We start from the raw sequence: 18,787 nt of genomic DNA, 5'->3' as shown, positions 1-18,787 counted from the left end.
GCGGTAGGGAGGAGGAGTCAACTAACGCGTCGAGTCCGCGGCGGCTTGTCTCTCTGGCATTAGTGGAGTGATACGTAAATCAGAGTCCACGTGTATCTTTATTTCCGCGGGCCTAATTTTCGGGTATATTGTCTGTGACTTAAACTGTTTATTCACAAAAACATAAAAACTAAATAAAAGCGAAAGTGAGCTGCCACTGTACTCACTCAAAGGCACTCGACGCGTTGGTTAACTCCGCCTACTTAGCGCGTTAAGATCAAAAAAAGGGGGGAGCCGGGACGCTTAATCCGATCAAAGTTTCTAAGAATGCCCGGGATGTGTAGATAGAGTTCCCGTGATAAAAAGACGAGTTCAGATTCCTATATTGTGCACCTTTAATTTCTGTGAATGCCTAATTTTCTCGTTTTGTCCAGAATCACATAAACAGCACATTGCAAAAAATTGCTGCCGTGAATAATGTGGTAAAACGGAGCACTAAGGAGCTTCTCACTTATCCTTTCCAAAATTTAGCACTCTCGAAATATTCCGGTATCGTGAGTTTGCCTGAATGTGTGAAATATTAACCTTGAGAAAAATGACTTGTTTACGGTATCTCATTTCGGAACATGAACATGGTGCTTGGTCCATTGTCTACTTTGAGCATTGCGCATGTTAACAGTGCATATAGCGCTCCTGTTCATTCCTGCGTGGTGCACATAAATGCTAAGCGATGCAACATGCTGTAACATGGCGGATGCAAACCAACCTGCACATGATACTGCCATCAGAGTATCGATGGCAACTTCTGTTGCAAGTATAATAAATACTGTTGAAGGTTCTCATGTATGATCATAGGTTTTGGTTGCTGTAGTATCTGACCACTGCGGCAATGTTTGAGAGTTATATCCCAGCTGCAATAACCATATTTCAAATGAGGCAACAATATATTCAAAAACCGGGGGGCACTCAAGCCTCACCATAAAGGTATAATGCGCAAGCTAATGGATCAATGCCCCATATATACAAAACTGGGCATCCTGTACTTAGCATTCATAGAACCCTGGGAGTACTCATACCACTCCTGGCGCAGTGGGGCAGCGGTTACGCAATGCGCCACTAACCTGTGAAGGCCGATGCTGCCACTGGTGGGATATGTGCGATCCAGGTTGCTCTTCTCAGCAGCCTCTCTCGACCAATAATTAATATAATTGCCACGGTGGGCAGTTTGTGCACAATCCTGTGGGCATGTTGTGATGCCGCCACAAGGTGACATGACTTAGCTGGCCCACCCACCTTCTAAGTTGCTTCTCTGGGGATTTTTCGCTTACTGTGGCCGATGCCGACGTCGAATGTTCTGCCACATGAACTCCCTAAAGCTATCGCGTTAAACGCACCTGTATTCTTATATTTCCGTGCACACTGCAAAACCCCATATGGTCAAAACAGTCTGGAGTACACCAATACATCTGCCTCACAACCGACTGTCTATTTTGGGCGCATAAAAAGGCAGTGGCCAGTAGCCTTCCCCCATCTGCTAGCAGACCCTTCTCGTCTGCCGTCAGTGAAGAAAAGTACTCGTTATTACAATGTGCACGGGTGTAAAATCTCTTTGTTCATCTGCTCAGACAGCTTTTGCTGTATGAATCGTCTCTGGATACATTCAAACACGCCAGCATACTACAAAGACCGACATGCATCTTGCCTTCAATGTAAAACTTTTATTTTACATCCACATGGTATTTATTCAATCTTGGCCCACGATGTAAGCGAGGCCCTATGCAGTTGAATGAATCCCTGTGCAGTGTGAACGCTTCTCGCGGTCGCTGAACCCAGCGATTGTCATGTGCCCTCTGGGCCTAACCGGAATCATCTGGGTGCTCGGCGTAGCAGCAGTCCTCTGGGACGCGGCGGTCGTTGATAATAATAATAATAATTGGTTTTTTGGGGAAAGGAAATGGCGCAGTATCTGTCTCATATATCGTTGGACACCTGAACCGCGACGTAAGGGGAGGGATAAGAGAGGGAGTGAAAGAAGAAAGGAAGAATTAGGTGCCGTAGTGGAGGGCTCCGGAATAATTTCGACCACCTGGGGATCTTTAACGTGCACTGACATCGCACAGCTCACGGGCGCCTTAGCGTTTTTCCTCCATAAAAACGCAGCCGCCGCGGTCGGGTTCGAACCCGGGAACTCCAGATCAGTAGTCGAGCGCCCTAACCACTGAGCCACCGCGGCGGGTGCGGTCGTTGACGACGACGCTGACTCAGACGGGCTGAGGTTCGCCGATAGCCTCTTGATGGGCCGGTCCAGTTCGTTGAGCGCGTTGTGCAGCTGTCCCAGCAGCACATTGCGCTGGCCGCAGTTGCCGTTGTAGTCGTCCATGTCAACGGTCACCACGGCGATACTGCCCATACGCATTCGCTTGGCGAACAGCACCTGCGCGGTATTTGTCGACCATTAACTGCCTTGCAGGCGTAAACACAAACCCGGAAGGCGTACCCGTCCGACGGCTCACTCACTTTGGCCTCGGCTGCTGAGCCCAAGGTTGCGATTTTGAATCCAGCTGTGTCGACCGCATTTAAATGAAGGTGAGAAACGCTAAACTCTGTGGCAGCTGTTAGCCCGTTTCGCGCATGTGGTGCTTGCACGTGGTTTTACTGGCCATGTGCAAAGTTTAGCTACCGCTGCGTTTAGCGTTTTTATGGATAGCATAAGAGTCCCATGTCCCCGCACTCGCCAATGGTGTCACACCTTGCGACCAGCAAGGTAAAAACTGGCAGCTTAGCATATGCTAGAGCCACCTGCCAAGAACATAGAAGAGACAGCTGCGGCATGCCACTGTTGGCAGACGGCAGTGCAGAAATGAGCATCACCCTCTCCTTTTCCTGGGGAGAGGTGAGAAAGTCAGCAAGATGACCGCTGTTGGAAGAACCTTGTCATATGCCACGGCTGGCAGGTGCAAAGTCATGCATGGCACCTCACAGTGAGGTTCTTATGTTCCCGCATTGTCACAGCTTATAACGATTAGGTGTCCAAATTTTCGCAGCTCAGCGTAAACGGCAATTCTTTAAATGGTGTGTGTAACTAGTACAACTTAACGTGTGCATGACCTTCATTTGTCATGAAGTGTTTTTACACCCCCACAGCTGCTTTGAATGCGCTGTCGATCGTACCGTGCGTTTACCTCATTCCACATTAACACCGGTTCTTCCGCTACGAACAGCACACCACTGCGGTCACTGTAATGATTGGAAATGTCTCCGGTCTGTTTTACTCCCGTGCAGTGGCGACAGCGCTCTCTTTCTCGCTTCTATCTTCTGAAGTGCTTGTTCTTGACGCGCCGTTTCTCCTCTCCCGCAAACTTTCAAAGCGCGTCTCGCCAGCCGCCTCGAGCGCGGAAGGTGGTGTGCCTCTCTTTCTTCCGCAGTGGTTAACGGTGTGGACGGCGCACGACGCCATTTTTTTGGTGGTCTTTTTACCGACAGCTCTCGCTGTAAACCGTCTGCTGTGCGACTGGGGGCCGCGTTAAAGAACCCCAGGGTGCCTGAATTTATGGAGCCTTCCACTGCAGTGTCCCTCGTAGCAAGAAATGAGACGCAAACAAGACAACTGAGCCACAAACAGCACTGTAAGAAGCTGCTAGCCAGGGGAAGCTCAATGCTGGCTCCTGTTATTAATTTCGAAGGTGCGAAAACTTTTTGCTGAAATCTTAATCAACCTCGCTTGTATTTACTCTCCAGGAGGTAATATGTTGGTTTTATTTGTGTTTCCACCTCAGCTTCCTTCTTTTCATGGCTGATAGTATAGAGTTTGGGACTTACTTTAAAGCTCGTATAACTCAGAAACGTACCTTCAGGCCGTGAACGCAGCACAGTGACTTGCGCTTTCAGTTATGAGATGTGGCATCAACGTGTCAGCAATGCATTGGTCATGTGAGAGACGACGTGACAACATAACTTTGTCTATACCCAGCTTAAGCATATCGCAATAGTGCGTGAGGGTAATTCCACTCCTGAACAGCTGCTCCAGCATACGTCCGCGAAAGCTTTATGGCCGTAATTCTGCGTTGCGGAACTTCAGATGCTACAATAACAAGACAGGGGTAAAGAGCACGGGGTATAGGTTACAGAATGCAGGTGACGATAAGGGAAGAATTGTGTAGGTTTTCGCTGTACACGTGGTCTCAAGCACGGCGGCCACTACCTGTGACGTGAGTGCAAGCCACCGCTCCGGAATGTGCTGATGCATGCGCCGCCCTGATTTTCAAGGCGTGCTTCACGGATATGTTTTACAGGCAAGCAGTAGATTGAGTGCGACGCTTCGCAAATCAGAAACATTGCGAGATAGGATACGCGCACAGACGTTGTTGAGAATGGTGGCATTGTTGTCGTAGCCAATCCACTGTCCTTTGTCCCGGTTGACGGCGATCTTGCAGTCGGCTCCCTTGTTGTACAGTGGCACCGATAGGTCGGAGCTGAATTCGAGGCAGATCTGCGCACGCGTGCACCGCATGCACGTGGTCAGTCGGCATCTTGTGTGCATAGACATTGTGCAAAAGCGCCGTGAGTGTGTGTAACTGTAGCACGTTTATTATGGTTGCATCTGGTAATACAGTGTTTAGCACCGCGCCGTACGGTAAGCACGCTAACTACGGTAATTCCAACCGCACGGATAATATGGCTAAGCAAGCATGGCGGCGTTAACAACGACAACGCTTTAACATATTCACCTCTCCTATGCTCTCTACATAGTGAAGAGAAGTGACTTTGCCATAAGGCAGGCTATATCAGCCCTAGAATTGACAGTGCAAGGAAAACTACCGTTGCGCACGCATCTTAGCCGAATTATAGACCGGACGAAACGAAACCCTCCTGGACACAGATCCTCTACGGCCATTTTAGAAAGTGACAGTCGAACCTTGTTATGACGAAACGGTTTATAGCGAAAAATTGAATACAACTAAGCACTGCCGATTCTCCTTGGGAGCGCGGTCAATATGGGCTATGAAGAACCACTTCGTTAAAACGAGGTTCAGTTGTATATCTATCGATGATAAGTGCCATTTGCGGTGGTATTGTGAAACGTGCGAAGAAGCGATCAGTGGCCAAGGCGACGACCAGGATCGGTGGCTGCGTAGAAAAGACGTGACATAAGCACCTCGAAATAGACGAGAAGCCCGCGCTCGTCGATGAACGGTCTCGGGGGCGCGGGTCCACGGACGCTGGCTCGCAGCTCGTAGCTCCCAGTGTTGCGTAGCCTGTAGGCGTAGCCGAACAGCGACAACTCCAGGGCTACGCGCTTCCGGGAGCGTAGCTCGCCGAGGAACGCCTCGCTCGCCTCCACCTGCGCGTCATGCATGCTACGTTCGATCAGTGCGTGGGTAAAATTGAAAATTGGTCTTTCAGTAAAAGAAATGGCACAGTGATTGTCTCGCATATCTCGGTGGACCCCGGAACCGCGCCGTAAGGGAAGGAATAAAAGTCGGAGTGAAAGAACAAAGGAAGAAAGAGGTGCCGTAGTAGAGGTCTCCAGAATAATTACGACCACCTGAGTATCTTTGACGTGCACCGAAATCGCACAGCACACGGGCACCTTTGCGTCCCGCCTCCATCGAAACGTGGCCACCGCGGTCTGGTTCGAACCCGGGAAATCCGGCTCATTAGCCGGGCACTCTATCCACTAAACCACCAGGGCGGAAAGTGCGTAGGTGCAATCCTTTAAACCTGCGCTTGCACAGAATTTCTGGGCTAAGCGATGTGGCGGATGGGCCACCTGCCACTTACTATATGACGGACATCGCTCGCCCTTTCCGTTTGCAGTAACGCATTAATAATCCGTGTGAAACCGGAAATCAGGCATCCACAGCTGAAACAAAATTTGTTCCTCGACTAATCTGTTCGTGTCGCTTGGAAGGTATGTAAGGCGAACAAAAAACAGTTGAAACGTATCCTGTTTTTCGCCTGTGGTGATTATGGCACTGCAGTATGGATGAGCGCACATTGGACTCCCAGAGATGCCTCTGACGCTTAAACTGTATTGCACAGTGGCTGCTTCGATTTCTTGCCAGCCGCTCGACCGCACTATTGTAGCAGTGCTAGTGCCCCAGTTGGAACCAGTCGACAGACGCGTGCTCTTTCTTTTCGTGCACCGAAATCACACAGCACACGGGCGCCTTGCGTCTTGCCTCCATCGAAACGCGGCCGCCGCGGTCGAGATCGGACCTGGGAACTCCGGATCAGTAGTCAAGTGCCCTAACCCCTGAGCCATCACGGCGAGGCAAACGCGATGTCAGTGCGCGTTAGATTCCAGGTTGTCGAAAATATTCCGGAGTCCTTCACTACCAATCTTTTCCTTCCTTTCCTCTGTCAGCCCCTCCTTTCCCGTTAAAAATCCCAGGTGGTCGTAATTATTCCGGAGCCCTCCACTACGGCACCTCTCCCTTCTTTTTTTCTGGCAGTCCCTCTTTTATCGCTTCTCTTACGGCGCGGTTCAGGCAAGATAACCGCCGGTTCTTAAGGATGACGGTGTGGATTTGAAGAGAAAGTAAGCGTAGCAGGGGGCGGCAGAAGGTTAGATGGAGGGATGAGTTTAAGAATTTTGCAGGCAAAGTGTGGATGAAGCTGGGAAAGGGCAGGGTTAATTGGAGAGACGTGGGAGATGCCTTTGCCCTGCAGTGGGTGTAGTCAGGCTGATGATGATGATGAATAAATTGTTCAGCCTTTGCCTTCTGTAGGCTCCTTGCTGTCAGCTCGATGACATTTATTCTGGCGCTCATTGATTGCCCGGTTTACCCGATATATTGTTTCGGACAAGAGGAGCATGGAAGCATGTCGATAACATTAGACGATGCGCAGTTAAAGCTTGCCTTTATATCGACCCTGATGTCGCCTGTCGCGCCTCTAACAGTATTGCCGCTCTATAAATGATTTCATATGTCTTGCTGTGAGGACACATCTGCATGCCACGAAACGAGAGAATTGGCACTAAGAGCTATCGCTGCGAAATCGCATTCTGAGCCCCTTTGCACAAGCACTCATCTATCAATACACGCCATCATGATCCAGCAGTACTGTTATCTTCATGATATTTATTGACATTAATAGCCATTGTAATCATCGACATCATAGCTTTGTCTGCTTGCCGGAAAAGCTGCTACCGGTAGCTCGCGGCGTGTGGCAAAGGCGGGACACTTGTTTCTCTTGTCCTCTCCGTGTCTCCTCCCTTGGTTGTGTTCGGCATGAGCTTATAAGGAATGCTACAGACATGCACCACACATTAGATATGTGAGAGACTACACTTGGTTCCTACAGGCGGGGCTAGGGCATCGGCGCTCGAGCCGAATAAGGCGAGCGCTAGGTTTGAAATGTATTCAATCTAAACGATGAATTGCAGCAGAAACCGGCGCGGAAGCGAGCAAGCAGGTGGAGAAGTAATGGTGGCGATGTGGCGCCGTTACCGGTGCAGCCTTTGTCCAAATTTTAGAGCACATGGGGTCTGCTTTTAATCTCCGTACAGGGGCTTTTGTAGCGTCTGTGTAAGTCCGAATTTTCAGAAGAGTGAGGTCTAGAATTACTATTCTCTCCACGAGGCCTGTTGATTTATAACAATGCACACTTCATGCATCAAAAGAGCTTCCTTAGCTGTAAACAGTGCACAGCAGGTATACTTTATGTCTGAAATTTACATCATTGCAGTTAGATCCAGTTGATGCCATTTACGCTCCACATTTTTGAGTGTCGACAGCAGCCACTTGAAAGATGACTGGTGAAAGCGTTACCAGCACATACGTCCTAAGGTGTGCATGGTTTTTGAGTTTCCCAGATATTGTGGCGCTCCAATTTTCAACACTTTTCTCCGTCAAACTACCACAGGGTAGACGCAGGTGCCCGCGATTAAAACGGCTTTCCTCTGTTCGTAACCTCTTCTCCTCAGGCAACCCCTTACCGTGCTGCTGTCGTCTTCATTGCGGGAACTGTCATGTGAGCTCGTGTCCTTTAAAGGATTGGGTCATGCATAGCGATATATGCGCACAGGAGTGTTGCATGCGAGAAAGGCTGCATGTGGTTGGATATTCAATAGAGATTCCCGCTCGGACTCTACCCTGCTTCACTGCAGCAGCATAGGTTCACTGTTGACTGAGAAGCTGTAGCTGCCAGGAAGCAGTGGCACGGCTTATCATCAGGGCCGCATTGCGCGCGTATTTCTTGCAATGTAAGGAAACACTTAATCTCGTGTGCGACATTTATCAATGCTCTTCCGTTTCTATTGATTTTGTTATCAGAAGTGCCCACCGGAGAATACTATCGCTGGAAGCCTGCATACTTCTCGGACGAAACATGGCGCAAACTCCCGGATGACGTCAAGAAGCGCTACGATGGGAACGTCGAAAAAGATGGATCAATAAAGGAAAGGAAAGTTTGTACTCGTTCTAAAAGTTAAATCATATTAATTATAGTTTCTCATCGCTGCTAGAACTTTAGTTGTGTTAGCGTGCGACTGATTTGTCGAGAGCTGTATCATCATTGTAAGATTTGTAAAATCAGGCGTGCAGTGCAAGCATCATTGTTATTGTGGGGTAGTTGAATAGCATCGTGTTTCTAGCATGCCAAAACAGAAACTGGAGAACAGTTGGCTGCGTTTATGCTTCTTTATATGCGTGCTTTTTGGTTTTGTGTGCTTTTGTCTACAGGAAGCCTAGTTGTGGCACTCGGCTTGGAGATGCTATGTGACCAGGCATTGTATGCTCCGAAAACTTCTTATGCCACAAAAGAGTGCGATAAGATCCGGCGACTTGAGCTGCAGACGCTGGCTGTAACTCGGTGGCTCGGCATCCTGTCTGCTAAGGTTGTAAGCAGGAGGAAACGTTTCTCCGTCATCACTTCTGCCAGCCAGGAGTAGTGGTGCAGTAGGAAGCACTGGGGAAGGACCGAAGCGGAGGCGCGAGCAAGAGGTAGCGAAAGAGGGGGACGGGGGGATTCGACATGCTCGAAACGGCAGTAATAGAGTGACTCTCCGCTTAATTTGTGGTCCCGGGTTCGTACCCTGGACCAGGACGAATTTTTCTTCAACCGCGAAGTTCCTGAGAACGCTGTATAGCTTTTCTTTGTAGTCGTATGGCTGTGCATGGGTGGATGCCAGTGAGTAATGCACCCTTATTACAAATATACTCCACCTTGGTGGATTCCCCTAAACATCTGATCAGGTATATGTGTGTGTTGTTAATCGAACTCTATGCTGGAAGTTTCGAATGAGAAGCACGCATAGCGAACACGTCTAAAACTGGCGCTACCAGCGCTGGTGCGGATTTTGTGGTTTCGGACATCAGTATTTCCGCTACTGCGACAAGTCTTGTCCAAGTGCCGTAAGGCGAAGCTATCATTCTGCCTTGGCGCGTCCGACCCAGTGACACTCAGTCGTCGCAAAATTATTAGTAATTAGGAAACTGGCACCGCCGAATGGACCTTGTAGGCAACGTGCTAAAAATAGGGTGACGCTAAAGCTATCCCTTAAGGGTATGACGCCACAGCGTTAATGGGTATTTGCTGCAATCTTTCGTAATTAACGCCTCTTTCTAATCACACATACTCATTAGCATGCTTAAGCAGGCACACTAGAACACGTGAAACACATGAAGACACTCGAACTCTTTCCTTAACCAAGTAGAACGAAAGTGCCTCTTTGGCCTAGGGGTAGCGTATCTGGCTTGCAACCCATGGGTCATGGCTTCGATTTCCAGTATATTGCAGCAGTTTATATAAAGCATAGTTAATTTACATTCCTACGTGTTATGATGACATTTCAGGCATGCTAAGGCCTCATAGCCAAATATAAATATGGTTTTTGGCCGTTTCCATTTCATAGGGGAACGTGTGACCTTCAGAACGCTGCCGGCCAATCCTTAATTAGCGCAACAACGCGCACGGCTTTTCTTCTGAACGTCTGCTTTGCACTGTCGCATTAGCTCTGATTTCCTTTCTTTTTACTTTTGTCTCAGTGCCATTCAATGTAACTTCATGGTGTACAAACAATGAGACATTTGGCAAGTATAGTATTAAATGATGTGCTTATGAAGAGAAGGATGATCGGTGGCATCATACACAACATAACAAAAGTCATAGTTCAAGAAAAATACTGAATGAGAACCTCAGAAACCGTATTATTTACACACACTCTCTCAGTTTACTTGCCGCTCTCCACTCTAACAAATGCAATCACTCCGATGCACGGTGACATCATACACAACATAACAAAAGTCATAGCTCAAGGAAAAAATATAAAACTTTGCTGGGTGCCGAGTCATCTCGGAATTGACACAACGAGAGAGCAGAACTCTGCGCTTCAAAGGCTCGTGGCAAGCAAATAAAAAAGAAAATATTCTCTTTAAGGATTGCATGAACTCGGTAAATTGTAAAAAAAGCAAAAAATGGCAGTCCGCTTGGGACAATGAAACGAATTACAATATACACTTTGTAAAACCAGTTTTATGAGAATGGAAGTCCTGCACCCGCTGAGAGCGTTTCAAGGAAGTGATTATCTGCCGTGTCCGTATAACACCCACACATCTAACACATAATTTCCTACTGACGAAATAAGAGAAGCCCAAATGTGAATTATGCGAAGATGAGCTAACAATAAACCATGTTTTATTTTCATGTAGAAAACTTGGAACACTGAGGAAAATGTATTTTGAAGTTTTTTACACTGAACACAGGCAATTTCACCCTTAGGTGAAATTCCACTCTTAGGTGAAGATGCACTTGCTCACATTTCACATATTTTTATGTTTTTAAAGACAGCAGTTTTCAACAAATTGTAGATCTGATAATATTGAGTAATTTATAAGAAGAGACATTTTTAACCACACCTCAGCTGTTTTCTCATTTCTGAGAAGAAGGCTGTGGTCTTTATTCGATTGGTTGGGAGCCTCAACGTCCTTGCACATGCAATGATAGTTGCAGAGGTTACTCGACTTTCGTTAAAGCTTTGTCTTTTCTTTGGCATCACTAGGTAGAAAAACAAACATTTTAGGCCGTCTACACCACCAATCACTTTTTGCAAATTTTATAAAGTTCTGCAGAAAAATTTTCTATACCTTGTGCTTGGCGCATGATGGCCATAGCTGACAACGTGCCATTAAACACAACAATACTTTTTCTCGTCGCCGCATCACGTACGGGCTGCCATATCATCCTGTTAACTGTACGGAGTGTCGCGCTTGACTGCTTACTTAATGAGGCCAGTTACATTGTCACAGGACTTTCGGGGTACACACGCCTTGATGCGCTCAAGAGCTTCAGCAAGCTCAATGACCGTTCAGAGCTCCTCGACATGCGCACGCACACGCACCAAACGCGACTTCGCGGCACAAACGCAGGCGGATCCTCAGGCACCATGTACACACATTTCCCACTTTGCCGAGCAAGACGCCACAGCAGGAAACCACGCCACTCACTGAAGGGAAGCCACTTCCACTACATATCGATGCGCATCTGCGAATGCGGCGCGGCGCTCACTCCCCTCAACTGAACGTGTTCTGTACACGGACGCTGCACTTCCTGCAGACGGCAGCAGCCACACTTGCTATGCGACTGCGTGGTACGACCAGACAACAGAGAATAAGGGCCGATCCCCCCCCCCCCTCCATACATCGGCAGGAGCGCAGTCTAGTAGCTGAGCCAAACTAATGGCCATTTCAGACTATTTGCAGTCGGCTTTCGCACTTTCTTCTGAAACTGAACCCATTCACCGTCGTCTGTGCACGTACTCTCAAGCTGCCTACCGGGCATGCGCCAGCGTTCTTTATATGGACCCTATAATGCAGAACATAAGGCATAACGCATGCCTGCTTCGCGAACGCGGTCAGCATGTAATCATCCATTCGGTAACATGCGCACTTCGCACTTTCCGCGCACTTCGGTATCCATGGAAACGAGAAGGCTCATAGAGTATAGCACGCGCTGATCTCTCTCGCATCTGATACTCCTCGTTCCGTCGCTACCACACCTGAGGTAGCAGATCTGATCGCGGAGAGGCCTGTGACGAAACCACTTTGCGCCGCCTTCCTCACTGCTGTGGGCAACCCCCTCTCTATACCTGCGCTTGCTCTGGTGGTATTCACGCGAAGAGAATCGGTCCTGCTGCGGCGGATTCAAACAGGCACCATTCTTAATCCTATCTTGGTGGACCGTTTTCATTGGGACGGCAGGATGCCACCTGTATCTGGTTCCTGGTCGAGGTGCAACTGCGGTGCGAATATGAACTACCTGTTCTGGGAATGTCCTCTGTACACACCACCTCGCCTTCGAGTGCTGGCCACGTTTAAGCAGGAGCCGTGGACTTCTTCTATTTGGACCTGGGCCTGCCCCGATACCTCGTCTCCAGATTGTGCCATCGAGCTCTGGCGGGCACTCCTCGTGTTCATCCATGACTCTGAGGCGTAGCTGGTTGACGAACGGCTCCGCAACGCTCTCGAGAGGCACACAGCCTCCACTTAGCTGCCTCCAGGAAGTTTTAATAAAAAGGAGGCAGCCTTACCCCTTCTCCTTAACAACATTCCCTTCCACCGTAGCGCCTTCGGCGCATTCTAATGTGGAATAAACATGGGCTTCAATCAGTTAGTCGCGTTAATCATAGCATGTACTGAATCTATGACGGTTACTGATGGCCAGCTACAAATTTTTAACTGCAACCAGGCGCCCATCTGTTTCGGCAAAACAAAAAATTGAAGAGACAGGTAACGCGAAAGCGTAATGGATTACTTCCCATATATGCAAGCGGTCATTCTCTACTTTACATTCACAGACTCCTGGTAGTCCTCATACTCCTCCTGGCGCAGTGGTGCGGCGGTTAAGCGATCCACCACTGCCCTACGATGGCAGGCGCTTCCATGTTCTTGAGCCTTGTGCGCTATAGGTTGCTCTTTCCGAGCAACCAATAGTTAATTTAACTACCACCTGCCACGGTAGGCAGTTTGCTAACAATCTGGTTGGCAGGCTGTGAGGACATTGTAAGGTCACGAGACCTCCCAGGCCCACCAGCCTCCATGGTTGCTTTCTGGGCACCATCTGCCGGACCAATGCCCGTGATTTTAGAGCGTGAGACTACTTCTCGCGTTTTGTAACCCTGGGTAATGCGTTATAATGGCAAATCGTAACCTAGTGATTGCCGCGGTAACTGACGTGGTTACGTAATGGAATAAAATAAGAGATAAAGAAAATTTATTGAAAAACACGAATACGTAGCTTACAAGGATTCAAATAAGAGTCGAGCAAACAGAGGACACGGGGCATGCAGAGGTAGTGCGGTACAGGAGGAAAAAGTCTCGAAATCAAAAATCACAACTTTGTGCAAGCAGATCTTATGGACTTCATTCATACATTATGAAGGAAAGAAAATGAAATAAACTCCCGCGGGAGCCCCGGCCACAGAGCATATTGAATTCTGCGCAGTCAATGGTCCTTTGAGCTCTCACATAAACAAGGAGAGACGCAGGCCTGTGACTTCACAAGCCAAACAAGATTAGCTGTAAAAACCTACAGGGCAATTGAGAGAAAGGGTTCGCCTAAAGTGTAGCAAATGCATAGATTAATATCTTGCCCCTAGTGACACGGCACCCTTCCTGAGTTTGATGTGTGGCATCAACCACGTGCGGAGGAAGCTTTGCTCTCCAAGGGTAAGGAGTTGGCTATCTAGGTAGCCCCATAAAATCACCGAGAGATGGACGTGCTACCATCAGGAACATGAGCCGACGTGGTTGGCGCAATTATACGGCAGCATTCCTGTTTTTCCAAAGGATCAGACCGATGAGCCGCGTCAAGAGGCTCGAACTTCCCGCGCGGTTTTTTAGCGATAGCTACAATACGCCAGCCACTTCGCGAGGTCAGCGTGGCACCACTGGTCTGCCAGCTGTGCGCATGCGCAGTGACGTCATAGCCCGCAGCTGGTGTGCTCGCCGCTGTGCCGACGGCAGAGCAGACACCGGCGGCCTCGTCAGTTGTGCGCATGCGCGGAGTGAGGACAGAGCACGCAGCTGGTGTGCGCGCCGCGCGCGTACATTATGCTAGCATTGCTAGCTAGCATTATGCTGGCATTTAATATCTGATTTAATATCTGCTACGGGTCCCATTTGGGCCCAAGATATTAAACTCATTTTTGGAAATGTGGCGGAGTGCTTGAAGCTTGCTTCACCTCTGCCACAGGTTGGCCTGGTATTGCATTGCCTCCGGTATCGGCCTGGGGCATAAAAGCGCGCGTCTTTTCTATCACTTTTTGCTCTCCTATCTTTAACTCTCCTACTTTCAGCACGTGGCAGCGATTGTGGCTCAACTAGAGATAGTGGGCAGGCCTGTGCACTTTCCTCTACATTTTTCCTGACAACAACAGCAAGCAAGCAAGCGGCGCTATGGCTGCCGTGGCAGCTGCCAGCGGCGTGGCGCGCCGGCGAAAGCGAGTGGGGGAGGAGTGGAGAGGGGGAGAAGGTGAATCCATGTCTAGGGACGAAGATGGAAAAGGAACTCCAAGCTAAACACAGCGGCGAAAGACTGACTTTGCAATTCGACTGAGCGAGTTGCACTCGGCCAGCTGTAGCTATCGCGTAACTCCAGGTTTAACCAGAGCTAAACAACAGCTATTTATTTTTCCTTCGCGCGACACAGGGATGGAAAAAGCGCGTGAATCTAAACGGCTCAATGTGCTAGCCACAACACACTCTTCAAGGATATTTGTTTGTGCCTCAGCCTGAGCACAGTTCATGCAGCGCGAGTCTGGAACCAAGCGCCAGGAGTGGAGCCTGTCTTTGGTGGGGAGCATGCCCCACTCGGCGCGCCACCGGAAGTCCCTCTCCGCGTGCGGTAGGTTGCTACAAAGGGCGTCCGCCGATTTCGGGTCAGGCGCGCCCGTCTGCCGAATGCCCAGCGGTGACTCAGAGAAACAGAGGGCCGCACGAAGTCTGGATGCACTCATGGCGCGTCAAGCCCCACCCGGAAACATCTCTTCCCGAAGCGGCGTAGAAGGCAAGAGGAGTGAGCGCCGTTGGTGCGCTGATGCCGAGACCGCGCGGTACCAGGACCCGCCGCTTACTTCCGAGCCTGTACAGCAGTAAAGGCGGCCCCACATAGTCCAACTGGTCCACAAGTTCTGCTGTCCATTTTACGCCCGGCGCCCGGCAAAAAGTATTAGACCGATTTCACAAAGCGCACTGCGCCTGCATGCGCTTACCGGAAGCGACCAAGCCGCCATCTTACCTACAGTCCTTCTCCGCGCCACCTGAGCAGCAGCCCGATTCATTAGTGCTTTGAAGCGCTTTTGATTTGCTTGCAGTAGCTTTCCTTAGCGGTATTTAACACATTTTGCTAAAGGAACCCGATGCGGGTGCACATCTAAGATGGTAGCAGCTGTTTCGACGCGGGCAGCTCGTGTGCGCAGCATGGCCGCTGCAGTTGTCAGCTTGCAGTGGTGCAGGTCTTGATCAAAACCCGCTTGCCCCACATTCCCGTGATCTACCAGACCAACTTTGTTGCGCATGCCGATACAAGCGTTTTAACCTGTTCAGACGATGTTCGTGTTTCTGGCCACTTGATTTCCCGGTAATTTCCCAACTGTCAATATGGCAGATACGTCACGATTTTTGTCTACTTTTTCGTTTGTGCTTCTTTACTTAAAAAATAAATGAAAGACACTTAGTTTTTCTTTTTATTTTAGCGACAACCTTATTATACCGAATAAGCAGAGTTTTAACGTCATGTTTTACTGAATTCTCTGTGATATTATACAGAACGAGCCCAATCTAAAGCGTGAGTTTCCTTCCGGCCGCCGGCGAGTGCACTCGCCGGCGGCCGGGGTCTCTCACCAGGCCCTTTGTTCTCGCCCGTCGGCGTCCTCCGAGGCCCTCGCTTCCACTACGCGCGCCCTACTTCGGCCCGCTACCTTGGATTACTCAAGAAACCCAAGAAACCTTGCGGCGCCTCATATTCTGTGGTCCTACATCAGCTAAACTCCTACGCCCCTGCACTGCAGCGGTTTACCCAGCAGACTTTCCCTCCTCCTTCGAACGGTTTACCACGGTGCTGTGTCCGCGTGTGTCTGCTGCTCGGACATCTCCCTGTGGATTCTGGACGAACGGGGACTTTTTCGCGCGCACCTCGTGTGCCTGCTTTCCCCTCCTGCCTCAATGGCAACTTTGTCCTTCGGGGCTTCCTAATACCCTCTTTCCCTCGCGCCATTCTGGCCCGCTCTCATTCTCCTGCCTTCACAGCACTCCTTTGCGAGTAATTTCTACTCCCCCTACCCGCGCGCCTCTCCGGCCCGCTTTCCTCACTCGGGCGCTACTTATGCCCCCTTAATGCGGTTTTTTCCCGCATTCCACTTTCACGGCTTCTTATTCAGTCGCCCTCCTTTTCTAATCTCAATTCTGCCCCTCTGTGGCTATAGCGTGCGGGCAGTCCGCTTTTCGGCGCATTTTCCGGGCGTTCTCGTTCTTGCGTGTGCGCCCAGGGGTTGGCCGCAGTTGACGGCACACACGGGGTGCGTGCACGCGTACTTCGCTATCTAAGGGCGGTAGTCTGCGTTGTCGCGTTCGCGATGGGAAGCCCCCGGACTCATCCGCTTCTGCCGCCACCGCTTCGCTCCGTCGGGCGCCTCGCTGCACTTGCCCTCCCGGTCCGTTCGCCACGCTGCGATTCTGTTCGCGCGCTCTTTTCGCACGGGGCTATACTCTCTTCTAGATTTCCTCGCTCCCTTTCTTCAGTGCGCGCAACTACACTGCCTGCCATCCGCCCACGTGGTACTCCCAAATTTTCCTGCCGTCAAGGCATTCCCTGCGGGTGTTCACACCTCGCCCTTTTCGGCGCGCCTCAACGGCCTGCTTTTTCTTTGTGTCCATCAGACCCCCACCCTTCGAGCGCACTTAGTGCCCTCTAATTTCTCTTTTGCGCCTCTCTTGTTGCATTTCCTTGTAAAACTTACGTCCGCCCTCTAAGGCATTCCCTACTCGAGCGAACCGCCCATCTGCTCGTATTGTGGGTTTTCTCGTGGTGGCGTGGGCTCCACGGGGTTGGCCGAACTTGTCAGCACACACGGGGTGGGGTGCATTGACACGCCTACACTGTCGATAGGCGGTAGTCTGCGTTGTCCTGTTCATGGGCAGGGACCCCCGGACTCATCCGCTTCTGCCGCCACCGCTTCGCCCCTTCGGGCGCCTCGTTTCCCGTGGCCTCCCGCTCTCTTGCCGTCGGGCTGGTTCGCTCGCCACCCCTTCCCGCCTTGGGTCGACTTTGTATCTCTTTACGGGCATTCCATGCCCCCATCCCCTTCGCGGCATCCTACTTCTTCCTTTGCGCGCAAATTCCTTGCCCGCCATCTGCTTATGCGGTACACCACCATTCAGGTGCCTCCCCATTGGCACAGAAGCCTGCGCCTCCCTGCGGTCCGCGCGCCTCAAGCCACGCCCCCCGCGAGCTCAGTCGGCTCCATCACCCAGCCGAGTGCGCATCGGCGCTCTGCTCTCGGCTCGGCCTCCCTTCCCTGCTCGACTGCGGGAATTGCGACTTCGCCTCGGCGAGCACGTACCCCTCTATTTCTACTCTCTTTCCTTTACCGTCCCCCTCCCCCAGCGCGGCGCAGCGACCATTGCCTCGTTCCAGAGAGAAATTACTGCACGCGTCGCGTGGCCCCAACTTTCTATTTTTCCTTCCTTCAATAACATCCCCCCTCCCAAACTAAAGCGTATATACCGGTTATAATTATGCGTGAATAGTCAGTTGTATTCCTGGCAGCTCAAATGAGGGTGAACAACATTTATGCTTTACATTTGTTTTACTCTGCATTAGTCACTCAATACCGCAATTGAATCAGACAGCGTTGTTTTGGGACAAGTCGTTCAGCAGTGCGTCACTGCATGCATTTCAGCTGCGTTTGGTAATGGGGCGCGAAAGGTTGATGTTTGGTTTTTTAGGCTACCTAAAACATACCGCTCATCTGTATGTTTTAGGTGAGCTTTTATTATACGCGTAGAGTACTTGAACAAAAATATTAGAAATATCGAGACGTCATCTTTATTTTACAGCCTAACAGCAATAAACCTCGGCAGTACGAGCAAGCTATGCCGTTTTCTTTAAAGAAATCTGTGAGAATCCGTTTAATCAGTACAGGGCATTTGAGACTGGGTATTTTGAAAGCGCGGCGTTTCGACTGAAAAGTGATTAGTAATCTTGCCTCCATGTTCGTTTCATGAAGCTTCATGAAGTGCCGCGAAGGTGAAACTGACCTTCCCTAACATTAAAGCTCCTTCAGAAGAACTTGACGGCAAATAAAAGGCTCTTCCTAGCGCCACGCTTAGTATATGAAAATTCTCGTGGTCCTAACTTTCACTGATCTCGAGGGACTAGAAGCTAAACACTGGCTGCCTCTCTGACCGTTTTCAACACGCTCCTTGAGTTGACCATTCTTTCCTTTATGGCTACAAGAAATCCAGTGCGTCTGAATAAAAAATGCAAAAAGATACTATCACTTCGTGGAGAAGAGTGCTCAGTCTTGCTGAATTGATGACCAGCACACAGCACAACATGTTCACAAACACGCAACTACAGCCACTCATTCAGTCTTCCTTTAACAGCAACTGCAGACGCCTCGGATTTTTCTGGGTGAATTGCGTGATGACACGGGTGATAAAGTCGGTATGGTTTAGTTTAGGGGGTTTAACGTCCCAAAGCGACTCGGGCTATGAGGGACGCCGTAGTGAAGGGCTCCGGAGATTTCGACCACCTGGGGTTCTTTAACGTGCACTGACATCGCACAGTACACGGGCCTCTAGAA

General features: G+C 50.0%; 1 protein-coding gene and 2 pseudogenes across 1 annotated transcript; 2 read left to right on the top strand and 1 right to left on the bottom strand.

Annotated features, from left to right (window-relative positions):
• Positions 1–676: 676 nt before the first annotated feature.
• On the bottom strand, positions 677–5,335 carry LOC144131205 (chitinase-3-like protein 1). The gene is made up of 5 exons (XM_077664442.1): positions 5,135–5,335; positions 4,340–4,468; positions 2,196–2,413; positions 1,374–1,398; positions 677–682 (listed from the first exon to the last, which is right to left on the bottom strand). Exons 1-5 carry the CDS (start codon positions 5,333–5,335, stop codon positions 677–679), a joined length of 579 nt encoding a protein of 192 aa, XP_077520568.1.
• A 5,798-nt stretch (positions 5,336–11,133) lies between these two features.
• On the top strand, positions 11,134–12,471 carry LOC144131043 (uncharacterized; annotated as a pseudogene).
• A 1,570-nt stretch (positions 12,472–14,041) lies between these two features.
• On the top strand, positions 14,042–14,218 carry LOC144116625 (U2 spliceosomal RNA; annotated as a pseudogene).
• Positions 14,219–18,787: the final 4,569 nt, after the last annotated feature.

Source organism: Amblyomma americanum, chromosome 1, assembly GCF_052857255.1.
Source record: "Amblyomma americanum isolate KBUSLIRL-KWMA chromosome 1, ASM5285725v1, whole genome shotgun sequence".
In the NCBI taxonomy this organism is placed as follows: domain Eukaryota; kingdom Metazoa; phylum Arthropoda; class Arachnida; order Ixodida; family Ixodidae; genus Amblyomma; species Amblyomma americanum.
This window is presented reverse-complemented; position numbering and strand designations above follow the sequence as displayed.